Below are 22182 nucleotides of genomic sequence, written 5' to 3'. Positions count from 1 at the left end.
CGACTATGCATATAATTGCTACTGTTCGAAAGAAAACACTCTGACGTGTCCAGAAATACAAATATCTTCTCTGTGCGTGCCCTAGAACGTGAGCTTCAGGCAAAACCAAGATGACTTGGCATCCAGGAAATGACAAGGATTTTTGAGGCTCTGTCTTTCATGATCTCCTTATATGGCTGTGAACGCAAGAGGAATGAGTCTGCCCTTTCTGTCGTTTCCCCAAGGTGTCTGCAGCATTGTGACGTATTTGTAGGCAGATCGTTGGAAAATTGACCATAAGAGACCACATTTACCAGGTGTCCGCCCGGTGTCCTGCGCCGAAATTGGTGCGCAAAAGTCACATGCCAGTATTTTTCCATGGGGCAGAGAGAGAGAAGCAAGCTTCCAAGAACTGCATGTCAATGAAGAGATATGTGAAAAAACACCTTGAGGATTGATTCCAAACAACGTTTGCCATGTTTCGGTCGATATTATGTAGTTAATCCAGAAAAAGTTTCACGTTGTAGGTGACTGCATTTTCGGTTCGTTTCGGTAGCCAGGCGCAATGTAGAAAACGGAACGATTTCTCCTACACACAGACGCTTTCAGGAAACACTGCGCATTTGGTATGTGGCTGGGAGTCTCCTCATTGAAAACATCAGAAGCTCTTCAAAGGTAAATGATTTTATTTATTTGGTTATCTGGCTTTTGTGAAAATGTTGCGTGCTACATGCTACACAAAATGCTATGCTAGCTTTGCATACTCTTACACAAATTAGTCAATTTCTATGGTTCAAAAGCATATTTTGAAAATCTGAGATGACAGTGTTGTTAAGAAAAGGCTAAGCTTGAGAGCAAATGCATTATTTTAATTTTATTTGCGATTTTCAGAAATCGTTAACGTTGCGTTATGCTAATGAGCCTGAGGCTTAGTCACAATCCCGGATCCGGGATGGGGAGTTTCAAGAGGTTAAACAAAAGCGAGGTTAAGACACAAAGCGAGAGTGAAACACAGAGACCTACAGACATGGCATTTACAGAGAGATTGAGCTCTAGAACAAACAAATGGGGTTTTTAAACCGTGGAGAAGGAACTGTGATAGGTTAGGAAATAGGAGGAGGTGTGTCTTCTGATTGATGATTGATTGTTGACTGATTGGGGAGTGATGATTTTCACCTGTGAGGGGAGAAGGAGAGAAAAGAAACACACACACAGGATACACACACACACAGGATAACTGTATCCGTAACACTCACCATACCTTCTCTGCTATGCAATCTGGTTTCAGAGCTGGTCATGGGTGCACCTCAGCCACGCTCAAGGTCCTAAACGATATCTTAACCACCATCGATAAGAAACATTACTGTGCAGCCGTATTCATTGATCTGGCCAAGGCTTTCGACTCTGTCAATCACCACATCCTCATCGGCAGACTCGACAGCCTTGGTTTCTCAAATGATTGCCTCGCCTGGTTCACCAACTACTTATCTGATAGAGTTCAGTGTGTCAAATCGGAGGGTCTGCTGTCCAGACCTCTGGCAGTCTCTATGGGGGTGCCACAGGGTTCAATTCTTGGACTGACTCTCTTCTCTGTATACATCAATGATGTCGCTCTTGCTGCTGGTGTGTCTCTGATCCACCTCTACGCAGACGACACCATTCTGTGTACTTCTGGCCCTTCTTTGGACACTGTGTTAACAACCCTCCAGGCAAGCTTCAATGCTATACAACTCTCCTTCCGTGGCTTCCAATTGCTCTGAAATACAAGTCAAACTAAATGCATGCTCTTCAACCGATCGCTGCCTATACCTGCCCGCCTGTCCAACGGCTCTGACTTAGAATATGTGGACAACTTCAAATACCTAGGTGTCTGGTTAGACTGTAAACTCTCCTTCCAGACCCACATCAAACATCTTCAATCCAAAGTTAAATCTAGAATTGGCTTCCTATTTTGCAACAAAGTATCCTTCACTCATGTTGCCAAACATACCCTTGTAAAACTGACCATCCTACCAATCCTCGACTTCGGCGATGTCATTTACAAAATAGCCTCCAATACCCTACTCAACAAATTGGATGCAGTCTATCACAGTGCAATCCGTTTTGTCACCAAAGCCCCATATACTACCCACCATTGCGACCTGTACGCTCTCGTTGGCTGGCCCTCGCTTCATATTCGTCGCCAAACCCATTGGCTCCTTGTCATCTACAAGACCCTGCTCGGTAAAGTCCCCCCTTATCTCAGCTCGCTGGTCACCATAGCATCACCCACCTGTAGCACGCGCTCCAGCAGGTATATCTCTCTGGTCACCCCCAGAACCAATTCTTTCTTTTTTTTCCAATGACTGGAACGAACTACAAAAACAAAAACACTGGAAACACTTATCTCCCTCACTAGCTTTAAGCACCAACAGTCAGAGCAGCTCACAGATTACTGCACCTGTACATAGCCCACCTATAATTTAGCCCAAACACCATCTCTTTCCCTACTGTATTTATTTTTATTTTTTTAAAATTTTTTGCTCCATTGCACCCCATTATTTTTATTTCTACTTTGCACATTCTTCCACTGCAAATCTACCATTCCAGTGTTTTACTTGCTATATTGTATTTACTTTGCCACCATGGCCTTTTTTTGCCTTTACCTCCCTTATCTCACCTCATTTGCTCACATCGTATATAGACTTGTTTATACTATATTATTGAATGTATGTTTGTTTTACTCCATGTGTAACTCTGTGTCCTTGTATGTGTCGAACTGCTTTGCTTTATCTTGGCCAGGTCGCAATTGTAAATGAGAACTTGTTCTCAACTTGCCTACCTGATTAAATAAAGGTGAAATATATATATATATTTTAAATGTAGCCGCCTAAAACTATCGCTGTTACATTGAGATGGATGAATGGAATACTTATTTTCCACCATAATTTGTAAATAAATTCATTAAAAATCCTACAATTTAAATTTCTGGATTTTTTTTTCTCATTTTGTCTGTCATAGTTGAAGTGTACCTATGATGAAAATTACAGGCCTCTCTCATCTTTTTAAATGGGAGAACTTGCACAATTGGTGGCTGACTAAATACTTTTTTGCCCCACTGTATAATCTTGTGAGTGTGCGTAGAGTTAGTGCAAAATTGGTTAGATAGACTTGTCTCTCTCCCCGCTGATGATTGGGAGGGCCAGGAAGTAAGGTCATCTCTGATTGGTGGAGGGAGGTGAACCTGTGTTTTCTCATCTGAATGGGACAAGCCTCCACTTGAGGCTGTTTGTTTGTTTGTTTGTTTGTTTGTTTGTTTGTTTGTTTGTTTGTTTGTTTGTTTGTTTGTGTGTGTGTGTGTGTGTGTGTGTGTGTGTGTGTCAACCGAGCTTGTTGCCAAGCGACAGGCTGAGTGAGGTTAGGGGTAGGCACTGGTTAAGCTGAGTGAGCAGAGGGAATATTTAACATTTTATTTAACTAGGCAAGTCGGTTAAGAACAAATTCTTATTTACAATGACAGCCTACACCGGACGACGCTGGGCCAATTGTGCGCCGCCCTATGGGACTCCCAATCACGGCCGGTTGTGATACAGCCTGGAATAGATACAGGGTGTCTGTAGTGACACCTCTAGCACTGAGATGCAGTGCCTTAGACCGCTGCTCCCCTTATTGGGATCAGCTGGAGGAAGTGTTTTTTTGGGCCAATCAGATTGCTGCCCTGCCGGGTTGGCTGTGTGTGTGTGTGTGTGTGTGTGTGTGTGTGTGTGTGTGTGTGTGTGTGTGTGTGTGTGTGTGTGTGTGTGTGTGTGTGCGTGTGTGCGTGTGTGCGTGTGTGTGTGTGTGTGTGTGTGCAGTGGCTGGGAGAGGGCAAGCCCAGACAAGTATAGCAGCAGCAGCTCTGAGCCTCTCTCTCTGTGAGAGGCAAATATAGGACAGCCTTTCAGTCTCTCTCCCTCCCTCCCTCTATCCCGCCTTCTCTCTATCTCTCTATTACTGCTCTGTCTGTCTTTGTCTAGGGGTGTGTTATTGGAGCTGCCATCGCCAGGGAGACAGCTGGGTGACACTGCTGCGCTTCCATTTCTGTATTAACTAACGGTTGGTTGTCTCGTCTCCCTCGGAGAGGATTTACACAGGGGCATGTAACCCCCCCAGGAGTCTTTGTCTGTGTGGTGTGTCTCTGAGGGCGTGTGTAGGGCTCAAGGATCTAGCAGCCATGAATACCTGTTGGAAGATGAAGGTATGACGGGCTCTTTCTCATTGTTGTTGTTGATACTGACTGCAGATAGTTTTGTATTGTCTTAGTGTGTGTGTTTTTTTTGTCTTAGTGGACATCATTCAGCGTTCTTATGTGTTTATTTATGTGTTTTTAAACGCAGTAAGAGAAACCACCGACGTGTGTGTGTGCAAGTGGGAGAAGCAATGTGTTAAAGCTGAAATCTGCAGAAGGTGAAACAACACAACTGTTCACTGCAGCACATTTGTTATTGTTTTAGTTTTGTTGGTGAAATGGAGGAGAGGAGCATCCAGCATAGTAAAAATAAAATGATCTCAGGATATACTCTGCTGTTCTATCGCATGTTACCCAACAATGATGTCCAAGGGGGAAAAACTGTGTTAGTTGTTTGAAGGAACTTCTTCATTGTTGTAATATTGCAAACAGACGTGGCGGTTTCACCATGTACGGATTCCAGCTTTAAGAGCAGTTTCCTTTCTGTGGTTGTTATGGGGAGGCCTGCTGTCTCCGTGGTTTTTGGGAGCACCTCTTAAGAGCAGTTTCCTTTCTCTGGTTGTTATGGTGAGGCCTGGTGTCTCCGTGGTTATTGGGAGCACCTCTTAAGAGCAGTTTCCTTTCTGTGGTTGTTATGGTGAGGCCTGGTGTCTCCGTGGTTATTGGGAGCACCTCTTAAGAGCAGTTTCCTTTCTCTGGTTGTTATGGTGAGGCCTGGTGTCTCCGTGGTTATTGGGAGCACCTCTTAAGAGCAGTTTCCTTTCTGTGGTTGTTATGGTGAGGCCTGGTGTCTCCGTGGTTATTGGGAGCACCTCTTAAGAGCAGTTTCCTTTCTCTGGTTGTTATGGTGAGGCCTGGTGTCTCCGTGGTTATTGGGAGCACCTCTTAAGAGCATTTTCCTTTCTGTGGTTGTTATGGTGAGGCCTGGTGTCTCCGTGGTTATTGGGAGCACCTCTTAAGAGGCGGCTAGATAAAATACTGGTGGTGCGTGCGTGTGTGTGTGTTCATCATCACTTCTGTCTTTGCAACTCTCTGCAGAGTTGCCACCTTTCACATTTTTTATTGATGTCCCCTTTATTTAACCAGGTAGGCCAGTTGAGAACAAGTTCACATTTACAACTGCAACCTGGCCAAGATAAAGCATAGCAGTGCGATAAAAACAACAACACAGAGTTACACATAAACAAACGTACAGTCAATAAAAGAAAATAATAATAGAGAGATCTATGTACATTGTGTGCAAATGTAGAAGAGTAGGGAGGTAGGCAATAAATGAGCCATAGAGGCGAAACTAATTACAATTTAACATTAATACTGCAGTAATATATGTGCAGATGATGATGTGCAAGTAGAGATACTGGGGTGCAAAAGAGCAAGAGGGTAAGTAATAATATGGGGATGAGGTCATCGGGTTTGCTATTTACAGATTGGCTGTGTAGTGGTACAGTGATCGGGTAAGCTCCTCTGACAGCAGATGCTTAAAGTTAGAGAGGGAGATCTAAGACTCCAGCTTCAGAGATTTTTGCAATTCGTTCCAGTCATTGGCAGCAGAGAACTGGAAGGAGAGGCGGCTAAAGGAAGTGTTGGCTTTGGGGATGACCAGTGCAATATACCTGCTGGAGCGCGTGCTGCCGGTTGGTGTTGCTTTGGTGAACAGTGAGCTGAGATAAGGCGGGGCTATACCTAGCAAAGACTTATAGATGACCTGGAGCCAGTGGGTTTGGCGATAGATATGTAGTGAGGACCAGCCAACGAGCGCATAGAGGTCACAGTGGTGGGTAGTATATGGGGCTTTGGTGATAAAATGGATGGCACTGTGATAGACTACATCCAGTTTGCTGAGTAGAGTTTTGGGGGCTATTTTGTAAATGACATCGCCGAAGTCAAGGATCGGTAGGATCGAGGATATGTTTGGCGGCATGAGTGAATGAGGCTTTGTTGCAAAATAAGAAGCCGATTCTAGATTTAATTTTGGATTGGAGATGCTTAATGTGAGTCTGGAAGGAGAGTTTACAGTCTAACCAAATACCTAGGTGTTTGTAGTTGTACACATATTCTAGGTCAGAACCGTCCAGGGTAGTGATGCTAGGTAGGCGGGAGGGTGCGGGCAGCAATCGGTTGAAGAGCATGCATTTAGTCTTACTAGCATTTAAAAGCAGTTGGAGGCCATGGAAGTAGTGTTGTATGGTGTTGAAGCTAGTTTGGAGGTTTGTTAGCATAGTGTCCAAAGAAGGGCCAGATGTATACAGTGGTGTCGTCTGCGTAGAGGTGGATCAGAGAATCACCAGCAGCAAGAGCAACATCGTTGATGTATACTGAGAAAAGAGTCGGTACGAGAATTTAAACCTGTGGCACCCCCATAAAGACTGCCAGAGGTCCGGACCACAGGCCCTCCGATTTGACACACTGAACTCTATCAGAGAAGTAGTTGGGTAACCAGGCAAGGCAGACATTTGAGAAGCCAAGGCTATTGAGTCTGCCGATAAGAATGTGGTGATTGACAGAGTCGAAAGCCTTGGCCAGGTCGATGAAGACGACTGCACAGTACTGTCTTTTATCAATGGCGGTTATGATATCATTTAGGACCTTGCGTGTGGCTGAGGTGCACCCATGACCAGCTCGGAAACCAGATCGCATAGTGGAGAAGGTACGGTGGGATTCTAAATGGTCGGTGATCTGTTTATTAACTTGGCTTTCGGAGATTTCAGAAGGGCAGGGTAGGATGGATATAGGTCTATAACAGTTTGAGTGTAAGGTGTCCCCTTTGAAGAGGGGGATGACCACTGCAGCTTTCCAATCTTTGGGGATGTCAGACGATGCGAAAGATAGGTTGAATAGGCTAGTAATAGGGGTTGCAACAATTTCAGCAAATAATTTTAGAAAGAGAGAGTACAGATTGACTAGCCCGGCTGATTTGTAGGGATCCATAATTTTGCAGCTCTTTCAGAACATCAGCTGTTTGGATTTGGGTGAAGGAGAAGCGTGGGGGTATGGGCAAGTTGCTGGGCAAGGGGTGCTGAGGTGTTGGCCGGTGTAGGGTTAGCCTGGTGGAAAGCATGGCCAGCCGTGGAATATTGCTTATTGAAATTGTCGATTATCGTAGATTTATCGGTGGTGACAGTGTTTCCTTTCCTCAGTGCAGTGGGCAGCTGGGAGGAGGTGCTCTTATTCTCCATGGACTTTACAGTGTCCCAAAACTTATTGGAATTATTGCTACAGGAAGCAAATTTCTGTTTGAAAAAGCTAGCCTTAGCTTTCCTAACTGACTGAGTATATTAGTTCCTGAACCAAGGGCTATATCTGTTCTTAATTTTTATTTTATTTAATGGGGCATGCTTATTTAAGAGCAACCAGGCATCCTCTACTGACGGGATGAGGTTAATATCCTTCCAGGATACCTGGGCCACGTCGGTTAGAAAGGGCTGCTCGCTGAAGTGTTTTAGGGAGCGTTTGACAGTGATGAGTGGTGTTCGTTTGACCGCGGACCCATTACGCATGCAGGCAGTGATCGCTGAGATCCTGGTTGAAGACAGCAGAGGTGTATTTAGGGTTAGGGTTAGTTGGTCAGGATGGGGAAGTTGGTCGGGATGATATCTAAGAGGGTGCCCATGGCTACGGATTTAGGGTTGTACCTGGTAGGTTCCTTGATCATTTGTGTGAGATTGCGGGCATCTAGCAGACTTCTTGGTATATCCATCTTCTATATGTGTTTGTGTGTTTATTGGGGATGTGGGGTACATGCACGTGTATTGGGGGGGGGGGGGGGTCGTGCATGTGTGTGAGTGCATGTGAGGGGAGCATCTGCCACCATCACAGTATGAAAGGATGATCCAATTTTCCACCTCTCTCTCTCTTTCTCCACCACTCTAAACCAGTAAATCCAAATAGCAGATCAGACCCGCTGGTGGGCCAGAGCCAAGTCTCTCCTGGATAACGACTAGGGCTGTGCTGTGAAATGAATGGAAGGGAATTAAAATCAATGTAAATGTTCTGATTTTGATCTCGGCACTTGGAGTTTGAGAGCCAGGGTTACTCTCCTATGCATTGACTTCTGAATGAGACTCTATCTTACTCCTAAATGAGTGTAGAACTGACTGAAAGGGTGACAGACGTTACAAGAGGAGGAATGTAGAGAAAGCGGGACAGAGAAAGTGTGTGTGTGCGTGTGCGTGTGTGTTTGGTTCAGCAGACTATGGTCTGGTAGGTGAACTCAATAACACCACATGGTGTTTCTCTACTCCCAGATCCACGTTATCTCTCATTGACTCTTTCCTTCTCTCGTTATCAGTGAGTGAGTGAGTGAGTGAGTGAGTGAGTGAGTGAGTGAGTGAGTGAGTGAGTGAGTGAGTGAGTGAGTGAGTGTGTGTGTGTTTTTAGGGATGTTTGGGAAACATTTAGGGATGTTCAAGGCACTCTCGAAATGTTTACGGATGTTTTGATTGATTGATCAATCAATCAACCAATCAATCAATCAGGGAGCAATATGAGTGATTCTCCTCCAAATCCACAGCGTAGCAGATCACATCATTGACTGATGCACCAAATGACAGAGCTTTGTGTAAATCTCTAAGCAGGATGGAGGAGAGGAGAAGAAAGAGCTTCGTAGTCACATGTCAGTACGGGAGCTTAAAACCTGTTGGGGAGAGAGGGAACAGGGAATTTGAATGGGTTTGGCAGTCAATCCCTGTCTTCCAAAATGGACTCATCCCTGTTCCTGGTTGTGCAGGACACACTGTATCTCTGTTTGATATCGCCTTCAGACATCCGTTTGAAGACGCTGATCATGCCCACACACAGAGAGGCTTTCTTTCAGTTTGTGTTGTTGAGATGAACAAATAACAAGTGTTTTGTGACATTATACACCTACGATGCCTTCAGAAAGTACCTATTCCACATTTTGTTGTGTTACAGCCTGAATTCAAAATGGATTAAACAGATTTTCTTTCTCACCTATCTACACACAAAACCCCATATTTACAACATTTATGATTTTTTTTTTGCAAAAAAACTAAATGAAATACAGAAATATCTCATTTACAAAAGTATTTACACCCCTGAGTCAATACTTTGTAGAAGCACCTTTGGCCAGCGATTACAACTGTGAGTCTTTCTGGGTAAGTCTCTAAGAGCTTTCCACACCTGGATTGTGCAACATTTGCCCATTATTCTTTTCAAAATTCTTCAAGCTCTGACAAATGTGTTGGCGATCATTGCTAGACAACCATTTTCAGGTTTTGCCATAGATTTCAAGTAGGTTTAAGTGAAAACTGTAACTCGGCCATTCAGGAACATTCACTGTCTTCTTGGTAAGCAGCTCCAGTGTAGATTTGGCCTTGTGATTTCGGTTATTTTCCTGTTGAAATGTGAATTCATTTCCAAGTGTCTTGTGGAATGCAGACTGAACCAGCTCCATTAAGTTTTTTTATCCTGAAAAACTCACCAGTCTTTAACGATTACAAGCATACCCATAACATGATGCAGCCATAACTATGCTTGAAAATATGTAGAGGGGTACTCAGTAATGTGTTGTATTGGATTTGCCCCAAACATAACACTTATTCTGTACAGGCTTCTTTCTTTTCACTCTTCAATTTGATTAGTATTGTGAAGTAACTACAATTTTGTTGATCCATCCTCAGTTTTCTCCTGTCACAGCCATTCAACTCTGTAACTGTTTTTAAGTCACCATTTGCCAATCCCTGAGCGGTTTTCTTCTTCTCTGGCAACTGAGTTAGGAAGAGAGCCTGTATCTTTGTAGTTACTGGGTGTATTGATATATCATCCAAAGTGTAATTAATAACTTCACCATGCTCAAAGGGAGCATGATATTTTTAATTTTTACCCATCTACAATAAGCCAAGCCTTTGCAAGCCGTTGGAAAACCTCCCTGATCTATGTGGTTGAGTCTGAGTTTGAAATTCACTGTTTGACAGAGGGGCCTTACAGATAATGGGAAGTGTTGGGTACAGAGATGAGGTAGTCATTCATAAACACTAAAAGTTAAACACTATTATTGCATATTATTTTCTGACTTGTTAAGCTCATTTTTACTCCTGAACTCATTTAGGCTTGCCATATCAAAGAGTTTGAATATTTATTGACACAAAAAAAAGAAAACAAAGTTCCACTTTGACGTTATGGGGTATTGTGTGTAGGCCAGTGACAAAACATCGAAATGTAATCCTTTCTAAATTCAGGCTGTAAACATAACAAAATGTGGAAAAAGTCAAGGGGTGTGAATACTTTCTCAAGGCACTCTAGAAAGTACAGTGTTTAGTTAGTGTTTGCCCAGTCCTGTTTTGTTAGTGTTTGCCATTAACAATCAAGGGCTGTGCTCTGCTCTACTGTGATCTCTGCTGTTCTGAACTTGCCTTTCTGTGTGTGTGTGTGTGTGTGTGTGTGTGTGTGTGTGTGTGTGTGTGTGTGTGTGTGTGTGTGTGTGTGTGTGTGTGTGTGTGTGTGTGTGTGTGTGTGTGTGTGTGTGTGTGTGTGTGTGTGTGTGTGTGTGTGTGTGTGTGTTACATCACAGGGGAGCTGTGGGCCCAGCCAGTCAACACAGTTAATTATGGTGAACTGGACTGAAGTAATTATCTGTTCTTTCAAGCTCTGCTCTGCTTCCCAAATGGCACCCTATTCCCATAAGGCTCTGGTCTAAAGTATTGAACTATAGGGCCTCCCGAGTGGCACAGCGGTCTAAGGCACAGCATCGCAGTGCTATCTGCGTTACTACAGATCCTGGTTCAATACCGGGCTGTGTTGCAGCCGGCCGTGACCGGGAGACCCATGAGGCGACGCACAATTGGCCCAGCGTCGTCCGAGTTAGTGGAGGGTTTGTCCGGCCGGAATGTCCTTGTCCCATCACGCTCTAGCGACTCCTGTGGCGGTGCACGCTGACACGGTCGCTAGGTGTACAGTGTACAGTGTTTCCTCCAACACAATGGTGTGGCTGGCTTCCGGGTTATGCGAGCATTGTGTCAAGAAGCAATGCTGCTTGGCGGAGTTGTGTTTTGGAGGACACATGGCTCTCGACCTTCGCCTCTCCCGAGTCCGTACAGGAGTTGCAGCGATGGGACAAGACTGTAACTACCAATTGGATATGACAAAATTGGGGAAAAAATTTGGTAAAAGTATCGCACTATAAAGGAAATAGGGTGTTGTTTGGAATCCACTTCTGGACTCGAACATAAATAATGACTCAAGTGATTCAGAGGAGAGAAAAGCAAACCAACTTATACTTGTGAGGAAATACCTTGACTTCCAATTGAACCCTGCGTCTTATCTGGCTAACAAAACAAGTACTTTGACACACACTTACTTTTAGCTTCCTCCCTCATTTTCTCACCATCTCTTTTTTTTGTTCTTTCTCTCTGTCATTGACTCTCTCACTCTTTTGTTTGTCGTCTATTCTCTCTCTCTCGCTCCTCTCTCTCTCTGTATCTCTCTCTCTCTCTCTCTCTCGGTCTTTGTCTGTTTCTTTCTCTCACATCCACAAACACACACACACACTCTCTCTCTCTCTCTCTGTTTCTCCCATCTTTCTCTCTCCATTCCTCCCTTCCAGTTCATTCAATGAACCTCCTTTCCTCTAACTAGTGCCTTAGCAATTCCAGTAGCTTAGCACCATTCAGACAGCCCTTTATCAGTGCTAACTATTAGCAATTTCTTATTCAGGGAGCAGACCAGCAGTGACAAATCAGTACATACTGGTCTCCCATTTCCTGTTCCTATTCTGACACACTGATGCAATTAGGAGAGTTTTTAGTAGGGATGGTTTAGAAGCAGATAGAGAGAGTAGGGGAAGGGAAGGGTGAGATGCAGATGAGAGGGTGGAGGAGGAGGAAAAGAGGGTAAGATTGGATGAGAGACCGAAAGAGAGGGGGAAGAAGATGACAAGCAGATGAGAGAGAGTGCAATTAGCAATCCTGATATTGTGAAGTATTTTTTTCTCAGAAACACAAGCACACACACAAGCACACACACAAGCACACACACAGAGAGGCTGTTTCCTGTACCTCGCTTCAGGCCTACTTTAGGAGCTGTTTCTGTGGAAATGTGGTTTAAGTCAGACTTGCCTCCCTCAATGAACCAATGTTTCAGCATACACGTCTATACTTAAACCAACGTCAGTTTGGCAGAGAGGAAAGGGCGGAGTTTGGCGCTGGAAAATCCGTCCAGAGCCGTAAGCATTTCCTCAAGCTAGCTAGATGGAGCTCACTGAGGATATTTTCAATTTAAGTGAGTACAGTAGTTTGCATGCACCATGACGTTGGCATTTAAATCACTGACTGGCTGTGGCTAACATTATCCTAGCTATCTGCGTCCGCATTGGGTGTCCACCTTTGTCATGTTTCCGAGGGGATTCTTTTTAAGCTCTGCCTACCCAAACACATGATTTGTTGGCCGATTTTCCTGTCTGAGGAGCGCCCGCCCTGAATTGGCCAAGAAAATCTGACATGATTCTCAGACCTAGTGCTGTTGCCCTAGGTCTGGGATTTCTGAGACTACAGAGATGTCTCTAGTTTTCTCTCACTCAAAAACACAGTATTTTTCCTCTCTCTCAGACCTACACTAGTTTACAAGCTACCTGTGAGACTGTGGTTTTGCTGAGCAAATGCTAATGATCGCTGCTGTCTCATGTAGTGTGTACTGTCGCTATAATTTTACTAACGGTCACAGATCTAGGATCAGCTTACCTTCTCCAAAATCCTAACCATAACCATTAGGGAGAAACAAAAAACTGATCTTAGATCAGTGTCTTATAGGCAATGTCTATATCCCACTCCCATTGTCTCGTAGCCTTGCGCTTCTCACTTTGGTCCTCAAACAGGGTCATCCCATGCCTTTTCTTACCAGAGCCATATATTTAGGATATGTGTGTATATTTAGGCTCTAAATATACTAAGCAAAAATATAAATGCAACAGTTTCAAAGATTTTACTGAGTTACAGTTCATAGACGGAAATCAGTCGATTGAAATAAATTCATTAGACCCTGATCTATGGATTTCACATGACTGTGCTGGGGTGCAGCAATGGGTGGGCCTTGGAGGGCATAGGCCCACTCACTTCACAGCCAGGTCCACCCACTAGGGAGGCAAGCCCAGGCAATCAGAATTTGTTTTTCCCTACAAAGGGCTTTTCTCCTCCCCCCTCAGATGGTCTTGCAGGTAAAGAAGCCGGATGTGGAGGTCCTGGGCTGGCAGTGGTAACGACGCCGAACTGCAGCCAGATGAAGACCCTGGTTAGGACGACAAGTACTCAGAGGAGTTTTCCTCAGGGTGGTTTCTAACAGTTTGTGCAGAAATTCTTTGGTTGTACAAACCCACAGTTTCATCAGCTGTCTGGGTGGCTGGTCTCAGACAATCCCACAGGTGAAGAAGCCGGATATGGAGATCCTGGGCTGGCATGGTTACATGTGGTCTGTGGTTGTGAGGCAGGTTGGAAGTACTGCCAAATTTTTTAAAATTACATTGGAGGTAGCTTATGGTAGAGAAATTAACATTAAATTATCTGGCAACAGCTCTGCTAGACATTCCTACAGTCAGCATGCCAATTGCACACTCCATCAAAACTTGAGACATCTGTGGCATTGTGCTGTGTGAAAAAACTGCACATTTTAAAAGTGGCCTTTTATTGTCCCCTGCACAAGGTGCACTTGTGTAATGATCGTGCTGTTTAATCAGCTTCTTGATATGCCACACCTGTCAATTGGATGGATTATCTTGGCAAACGAGAAATGCTCACTAACAGGGATGCAAACAAATTTGTGCAAACATTTGAGAGAAATAAGCATTTTGTGCATATGGAAAATGTATGGGATCTTTTATTTCAGCTCATGAAACATGTGACCAACACTTTGCATGTTGCGTTTTATATTTTTGTTCAGTGTATATGGCTCTGGTTAGAACTGGAACAGGAGTCCTGTGTTGTTGTGGTTGACAGGAACCTCTGGTGATTATTGTTACTGTGCATAGTTCACATTCTAACATTTCATCTGGTCCGCATCCTCTGTTCGCTGACCACTTTGTCTTCACAGCCTATATCTGCATGTGTTCAGCCTTGCATCTTCCGTTCCTAGAAGTCACCGTATGTTGACAGAGACAGGAAACCATACCTAGACAGTAGACACCACACTCTTCCTGTGTGATCAGATTATTTCAGTGATATAGGATACACCCTATCCTGCCTCTGTTTGTGTGAGTTTGGGAAGATTTAGGGAATACAGTAAGAGGTCAATGATTGCACTCTATCTACATATAAACCCATACATCTTTAATTAGTGGGAACAGGTGTGTAGTGCTAGGATAAAAACTAAAATGCGCACCCTTTTGGGTCCTCAATGGAAAAACTGTCTGTGTGTTTGCGCGCTTGCGTGTGTGTGTGCTTGTGTTAGTTGTCTCCATATTCTTCGGAGTCTGTTACAGATATGGCTCTGTTTTTGGTGTGTCGTCCTGTGTGTCTCTGTCTTTACAGGATTCAGAGATATTTTAGCTGGAAGGTTGAACTCTTGTCAGCTTGTCTTCTGTTTCTCTGTCATGCTGAGAAATACAGTATGGTGTGCTCCTCTCAGATACATATTCTGCACAATGATATTGTATAAGCTCTTCAGTGATAGATATTCATACACAGGCCAAGCAGGTTGTGTGTTTCTACATGCATTAATAAACACATTTATAGGACAGAATTGAGCAGAGGCACATGAGGGTTAACGAGATGGATTTGGAAGGATGGCTACCCGGGAGGACGAGCGACTGTGTAATCTCATGCCTTGTGTTTGTTCGTGTTTGTTCATGTGTTTGAGGCCAAGCCTCCATATGTGCTGCCAGTGAACCAGTGGTGAGAATCGTCTGAGATGAGGTTCACTCTGTCTTTCTTCCAAGTCTCTGAAGTGCCTTTTCTCGTGTCCTAAGAATATGATTCACTACGAGTAACTCAATATACCCAGTTGTGTATGTGTGCTGCCAAATATACACTGAGTATACCAAATATTAGGAACACCTTCCAAATATTGCGTTGCCCCCCCCCCCCCCCCTTCCCCTCGGAACAGCCTCAGTTTGTTTGGACATGGACTCTACAAGGTTTCGAACGCGTTCCACAGGGATTCTGGCCCATGAAAAATCCAGCAGCGTTGCAGTTCTTCCATACCCAGTTCAATACCCAGTTCAAAAGCACTGAAATACTTTGTCTTTCCCATTCACCCTCCAAATGGCACACATACACAATCCATGGATCAAGGTTTAAAAATCCTTCTTTAACCTGTCTTCTGCCCTTCATCTACACTGATTGAAGTGCATTTAACAAGTGACATCACGTCATGGAAAGAGCATGTTTTGTATACTCAGTCTATATGACACACACAGTGTGGTCTGTGCTGGTCTGTAACCTCCAGGTCATTGAGCTGTGGTTATTATATGTAAATGACATGTGTCCACCTCTATGGAGAGATCAATGGACAGGATTAGTCATTCACATCACACAGATTTCCCCATTATCCTCATCAACTTGTGTGCGTGTATATGTGCCTGTGCGCTTGTTTGTGAGTGAGCGTGCACGCGCGCGCGTGTGTGTGTGTGTGTGTGTGTGTGTGTGTGTGTGTGTGTGTGTGTGTGTGTGTGTGTGTGTGTGTGTGTGTGTGTGTGCAGACCATTAGTTCTGATGATTTAATTGTTTCCTCCCTTCCGTTCTCCTCATTTTCACCGACTCTGCTTGCTATCTCTACTATCTCTCTTTTTCCCCCCTTCCCCTCTCTCTCTTTATTTCCATCTCACTCTCCCTCCCACTGTCTGTCTCTCTCTCTCTCTTTTTCCAACTCCTTCTCCCTCCCAGTCTCTTTGTCCCTCTGTCTCTCACCCTCAGTTTTTCTCTAAACATTTTGGCATATGATCTGACAGTAGATGATTAAGAGTGACATCTCTGGCACATTTCCTACAGAGAGAGAGAAGCTGCTTGTTTAAATAATTCATTACCCACATACCCAGGCTCCTTCTGATGCTGCTATAAAATCTAAATGTCTGTTGTAATGTTCTGTTAAATTAAACATGTCATTGATATGTCAATTTTTATATGGGTTTTATAAAAATGTATGTTGCAATATTCCTGTCAGAGTAGATGTTTCTGTTTAACAGAAAACTGAATTGATATATCCTCTGCCATTTTATAAGAGTTTCTATAGTCCCCATGGACCTTCTCAGCCATTCTCTTTTAGCCTATCACCATGTAAACATCCCTCTCTTCAGTCCATGTAATTCTCACCTCTCTTATGTACTCTCGGGGACAATGAATGATGATGCTTTCACATATCCTGTCCATTGTGTATGCTGAGGGATGTGTGTGTGTGCACGTGCGTCCTGGGATGTCATACTAGATGATTGTATTAAGCCAGCAAACAGGGGATGTCCTAAGGAAATTATGCGACATTCCCATTTAGTCTCTTTAAGGGTTTTGCCAATTTGCCAAGAAGTTATCCCACTGACATGCTGAGAACATTGTAGTAACATTAAAACATGACGTTAACCTCGGGACCATAAGTGGACGTTCAGTACAGGTCCCAGTTTTGTCTGGTTCCCTTCAAGTTCCCAGGATGTCACTGGGGGCCATGACAGGGCCTTTTTTAGGATGTTCTCAAGACTTTCATTTTATTAGTTCTTAGGACGTTGCGTGATAGTCCCAAGGGAATGTTCTCTGGAGGACCTTTGTCTCGTTCCCTGTAGAACAGGCCCCCATTAACATAGACAGAGCTGTCGTGGAGCGGGTCGAAAGTTTCAAGTTCCTTGGTGTCCACGTCACCAACAACTATCATGGTCCAAACACACCAAGACATTCGTGAAGAAGGCATGACAACACCTTTTCCCCCTCAGGAGACTGAAAACATTTGGCATTGGTCCTCAGATCCTCAAATAGGTTCTACAGCTGCATAGAGAGCATCCTGACCGGTTGCATCACCGCCTGGTATGGCAACTGCTCGGCTTCTGACCGCAAGGCGCTACAGAGAGTAGTGCGTATGGCCCAGTACATCACTGGGGCCAAGCTTCCTGCCATCAAAGTCCTATACACTAAGGCAGTGTCAGAGGAAGGCCCAAAAAATTGTCAAAGATTCCAGTCACCCAAGTCATAGACTGTTCTCTCTGCTACCGCATGGCAAGCAGTACCAGAGCGCCAAGTCTGGTCCAAGAGGCTTCTAAACAGCTTCTACCCAGAAGCCATAAGACTGCTGAACAATTAATGAAATGGCTACCCAAACTATTTACATTGACACCCCCCCCCCCCCATTTGTTTTTACATTGCTGCTCCTCGCTGTTTATTATCTATGCATAGTCACTTTCCCCCTTACCTACATGTACAAATGACCTCATCTAACCTGTACTCCCGCACATTGACTCGGTACCAGTACCCTCTGTATAAAGCCTCGTTATTGTTATTTTATTGTGTTACTTTTTATAATTTTTTACCTTTGTTAATTTGGTAAATATTTGATTAACTCTTCCTTGAACTGCATTGTTGGTTAAGGGCTTGTAAGTAAGCATTTCACGGTATGGTTGTATTCTGTTGTATTCGGCGCATGTGACCAATAAAGTATGATTTGATATTTCTCACCATATGTCTGCTGCAGAGAGACAAGAGAGAGCCATGAGAAAATTAGTAAAAGTGCTGAAAAGAAATTGGCTCCATATTTTAAAAGAAGTTGGAATACAAGCAATGAAGGAAAACTAGCGCAGAAATTATATTGCGATATTGTTAAAACGATACGATATGTCTTCAAAAATAATATCCCTGATTGGTGAACCACTGATCCAGTCACAGCTCTTTGTCTTTTTGCAATGCTAGGGACACCCACACAAACAGTGCTTTTAACATAGTGTTTTCAACTTACATATTTGACATACTTGATTACATTGTGTATCTTTATTCATATAGTAATTATTATTTAACTTCATCTGGGAGTTGAATTCACAACATTTTTGATCTTCCTGCTGTTCCACCATGTCTGTATCAATGACTGATTTCACCTGTAGGCCTATTCCTACACTTTGTACTTCAAAGTAAATCTCAGCTCTGTTAAAAATACACGGAAGAAAAACTATTATATTTATCATAGTGATTCAGGAATAACCTTAAAACAGAACAATCTGCTCTACCAACATTAGATAACTATACTGAAAACTCAAATTGCTGAAATAAGTAACTGAAATCAATGAGAGAATAGTCAGATTAATAACTAAAATAGCAGTGCAGATGGCACCCTTTTGTTAAGTGCCAAAACATTCAGGGGAAAGAGGAGCTCATAGTTGACCCATTTTGCATACCCCACCATACCACGAGACATCCATGTCTTCATCACTGGAAAATATAAACGGTTGAGTTTGATATCATTTAAAAGCTTACAAACAGGGTTGTCAAACGATTTGATAATTTCAACAACGAAAAAAATTGACAAATTGACATTTAACCTTTTCAAAGTAAATTATCAAACAATGTCAACTCAGATTTATTTTCATATTTGCATTTGTTGTAGTTTAGATCCTGCTTCACATCATCTGAGGTGTTTGTGTTGTGCTGCTATCGGTTAAGACACAACATGCTCTTGAATACAGGTGGGTGTCATTTCAATCATAGGGACCTATCCCTTCAATTCAGACCACCGCAATTTAGCTGGTACACCGTTGAAATTTAAATTGAATTGAAATGTTACCTTCTAATTACAACTACAAAGATGGCCACCGCTCCACTCACCGTCAGATGTCAACTTAAATGGTCATGTCTATTCTATTATCTATATTTCTAATATTTCAATAGGTTTCCTATGGAGGATTGACAGTATAATTTAAAACAATATATATTCCCATTCAAATCAGCATTCTCTGATGTGTGGACCTCCAACCATCTTTATGGTACTATTTGAATTTTGAAATTTCAATTATATTTATATTTTAGTACATTTATCAGTCAAAATCTGACACCCACCCTGTATCCAATACCTCTGACTATGTAAAATAGGGTCTTTGCTAAAACATATGCAAATTTGGAGGGAAAACAAATATTTTTGTAAAAATGTAAAAGCATTTTTTCAAGAAATTATAAAACTGCTTTAAATGATATCATCTCAAAAAAGGGTGTCTCAGGGTATGGTGGGGTATGCAAAATAGGTAAACTTTCAAAAAGTGATTCAATTCAAATGGATTTAACCTTTTCCTATTTAGTATATAACCCAGAGATCCAATATTAAATATCAATTTGATTCGGTAACCTATTGTAGTATGTAAGCAGCTAGCGCAGACAGATTTCTGCCAACGCATGAGATCCTATGAAAAGTTAAAACATGTTCTGCTCCTTGAGACTTTAATTAAAGGGTAATTTATTTAAGTTGTGTATAGCTGAGTTAGTTAGTAATTCGGTGCTAATTAGCATTTGTACATCACTGGGGCCAAGCTATCTGCCATCCAGGACCTCTATACCAGGCGGTGTCAGAGGAAGGCCCTGAAAATTGTCAAAGACTCCAGCCACCCTAGTCATAGACTGTTCTCTCTGCTACCACAAGGCAAGCGGTACTGGAGCGCCAAGTCTAGGTCCAAGAGGCTTCTAAACAGCTTCTACCCCCAAGACATAAGACTCCTGAACATCTAGTCAAATGGCTACCCAGGCTATTCACATTGCCCCCCCCCCCTCCCCTCTCCACACCACTATCATCTATGCATAGTCACTTTAATTAACTCTACCTACGTGTACATACTACCTCAACTAACCGGTGCCCCCGCACATTGACTCTGTACCGGAACCCCCTGTATATATTGTTAATTTTTACTGCTCCTCTTTACTTTTATCTCTTATTCTGTCGGTTAAGGGCTCGTAAGTAAGCATTTCACTGTAAGGTCCTACACCTGTTGTATTCGGCGCATGTGACTAATACAATTTGATTTGATTAGCTTCCGGAGGCTAATGATGCTAGCTTCGCTGTGTTGTGATAGACTGGCTGACGTTGTTTTGAATCTGTGGGTGGGGACGTTGTAGTAGGCTGGTTGTACTGTAGGCTATATGCAGAAATAGATGACGGGTCAGAAATAGAAATACACTTAATAGAACTGACATATTATATGGCTATGTTTGAGGTAACTGTCTGGTACAGGGAAAGAAGATTATATAGTTGATATAGTTCTACTTTAGACTACTTTTAAGAAATTAAAACTTCCGACAAACTCTGGTTTGGAGATGAGGGGAACTTATGAAGATTAGAATTCCTCAACATAACTGTTCTGAAAAGATGGAACATTGTGAAAGTCTTCAGGGTTCAGACAGAGGCAAGAGATAGCCCACACAGAGGCCCTGAAGCTCTGAGCCCCTGAACAGACTTAAAGCCTCGGAGCCGTGAACCACCAAGACAAAATGTCTCCTCTCCTCTGTCATATCCTCCTGAGCCTCCCTTTACCTCCCTCTCACATGCCTGGATCATCACAGCCAGGAGTTGTTACCCAGTCCACAGAGAGACCGAGGGAGAGAGAAAGAACCGAGAGAGAAAAGGGAGGGAGGAGAGAGACAGAGATGTTTGAAACTCTTGAGTTTCTCTCACAGAATAATGGATGACTCACGAGACTTAGTCCTATTATAGACCACTGTCACTGATACTGTGTGCGTGTGCGTGTGTGTGCGTGCGCGTGCGTGTGCGTGCGTGTGTGTGCGTGCGTGTGTGCGAAGAACAAAGGAAAAGGCAGTGAAAGACAAAGAAAGGTAGACATAAACAGAGAAAGTCGATTAGTTCCTTGCCAGGATGAAATGCTTCTCTCTTTTGTCTGGAGTGTTCAGCACTTTGCTCTTCTCTCCTCATCTATCCATCTCTCCTCATCTCCTCTTCCTATTCTGCCCTATTAAATTGGAGGGTCGGCTGTGTATTAGTGGCCTTGTTATTTTCCCTCAGCAGAGTGGCTCTCATAGCAACTGTGAGTTCCTCATCATTACTACATCTTAGACTAGCGAAGGAACAGAGGACAAAAAATAAGATTATTATCACTCTCTTTCTCCCTATATATATTTCCTTCTTAATCTCATTGACTATATTTCTCTCTTTCGATCATCCCTTCTCTTGTTATCTTACTCACTCTTGTTCTCCTCTTATCTTCCTTTTATCTGTCTGTTTCTCAGTATAAGTATGATACTGTATGTGCTATGTTCATGTACTGTATACTGACTATACAGAACAGTAAGAACAGCTGCTCTTTCCATGACATCGACTGACCAGGTGAAAGCTATGATCCCTTATTGATGTCACTTGTTAAATCCACTTCAATCAGTGTAGAGGTGAGGAGAGAGTTTAAAAAAAGATTTTCAAGCCTTGAGACAATTGAGACACGGACTGTGTATGTGTGCCATTGAGAGGGTGAATGGGCAAGACAGAAAATGTAAGTCCTTTTGAACGGGGTATGGTAGCAGGTGCCAGGTTTGTGTCAAGAACTGCAACGCTGCTGGGTGGGGGGGACTCAATATTAGGAAGGTGTTCCTAATGTTTGGTATACTCAGTGTGCTGTATATCTCTGTCTAGAATTCAGATGGCTTCAGTCCATCATAAAGTATTTAAGTTTGCGACGCTGTGTACTCTTCATAAAGATAATGAGTGAAAAGAACCAAAGAGAACACACGTCACATGAGCCATTATGACCACACACAGGTAGATGAACACACAGGCTTGAGACGTGTGTGTGCGTGTTCAATGAGACGACTCTCAAACCCAGTGAGACTGGTGACATATTTTACTGAGAGAGCCGGCGAGAGAGAGCATGAATACTGCATCAGTTCCTTACTGGGACGAAAGACCTACCTCTCTAATCTGAGTGGGGAGAGTGTTCAGCACTTCCCTGCTCTCATCTATCTATCAGTCTCTCCTCTCCTTGTTGTATTCTAATCATCCTGTCCTATTAAATTGGAGGGAAGGCTCTGTATTAGTGGCCTTGTTATTTCCCCTTTGCAGCGGCTCTCATGGCAACCTTGAGTTCCTCATCATTACTCCATTAC

General features: G+C 43.2%; 1 protein-coding gene across 5 annotated transcripts in view; it reads left to right on the top strand.

Annotated features, from left to right (window-relative positions):
- The window catches only part of LOC135512201 (E3 ubiquitin-protein ligase MARCHF8-like), a 140075-nt gene that overhangs the window by 90960 nt on the left and 26933 nt on the right, over positions 1–22182 (top strand). The window contains exon 1 of one of the 5 annotated variants that reach the window (XM_064933953.1): positions 3686–4195. The exons of the other annotated variants lie outside the window; for them this stretch is intronic. Within the exon in view, the coding sequence (XP_064790025.1) occupies positions 4172–4195 (24 nt within the window). The 5' untranslated portion in view covers positions 3686–4171. Of the gene's footprint in view, positions 1–3685; positions 4196–22182 lie in introns of those variants that run through there. 5 annotated transcript variants of the gene reach the window in all.

Source organism: Oncorhynchus masou, chromosome 24 (genome assembly GCF_036934945.1).
Source record: "Oncorhynchus masou masou isolate Uvic2021 chromosome 24, UVic_Omas_1.1, whole genome shotgun sequence".
NCBI lineage: Eukaryota > Metazoa > Chordata > Actinopteri > Salmoniformes > Salmonidae > Oncorhynchus > Oncorhynchus masou.
The sequence above is the reverse complement of the archived record's forward strand: the minus strand, read 5'-3'. Positions and strand labels throughout refer to the sequence as shown.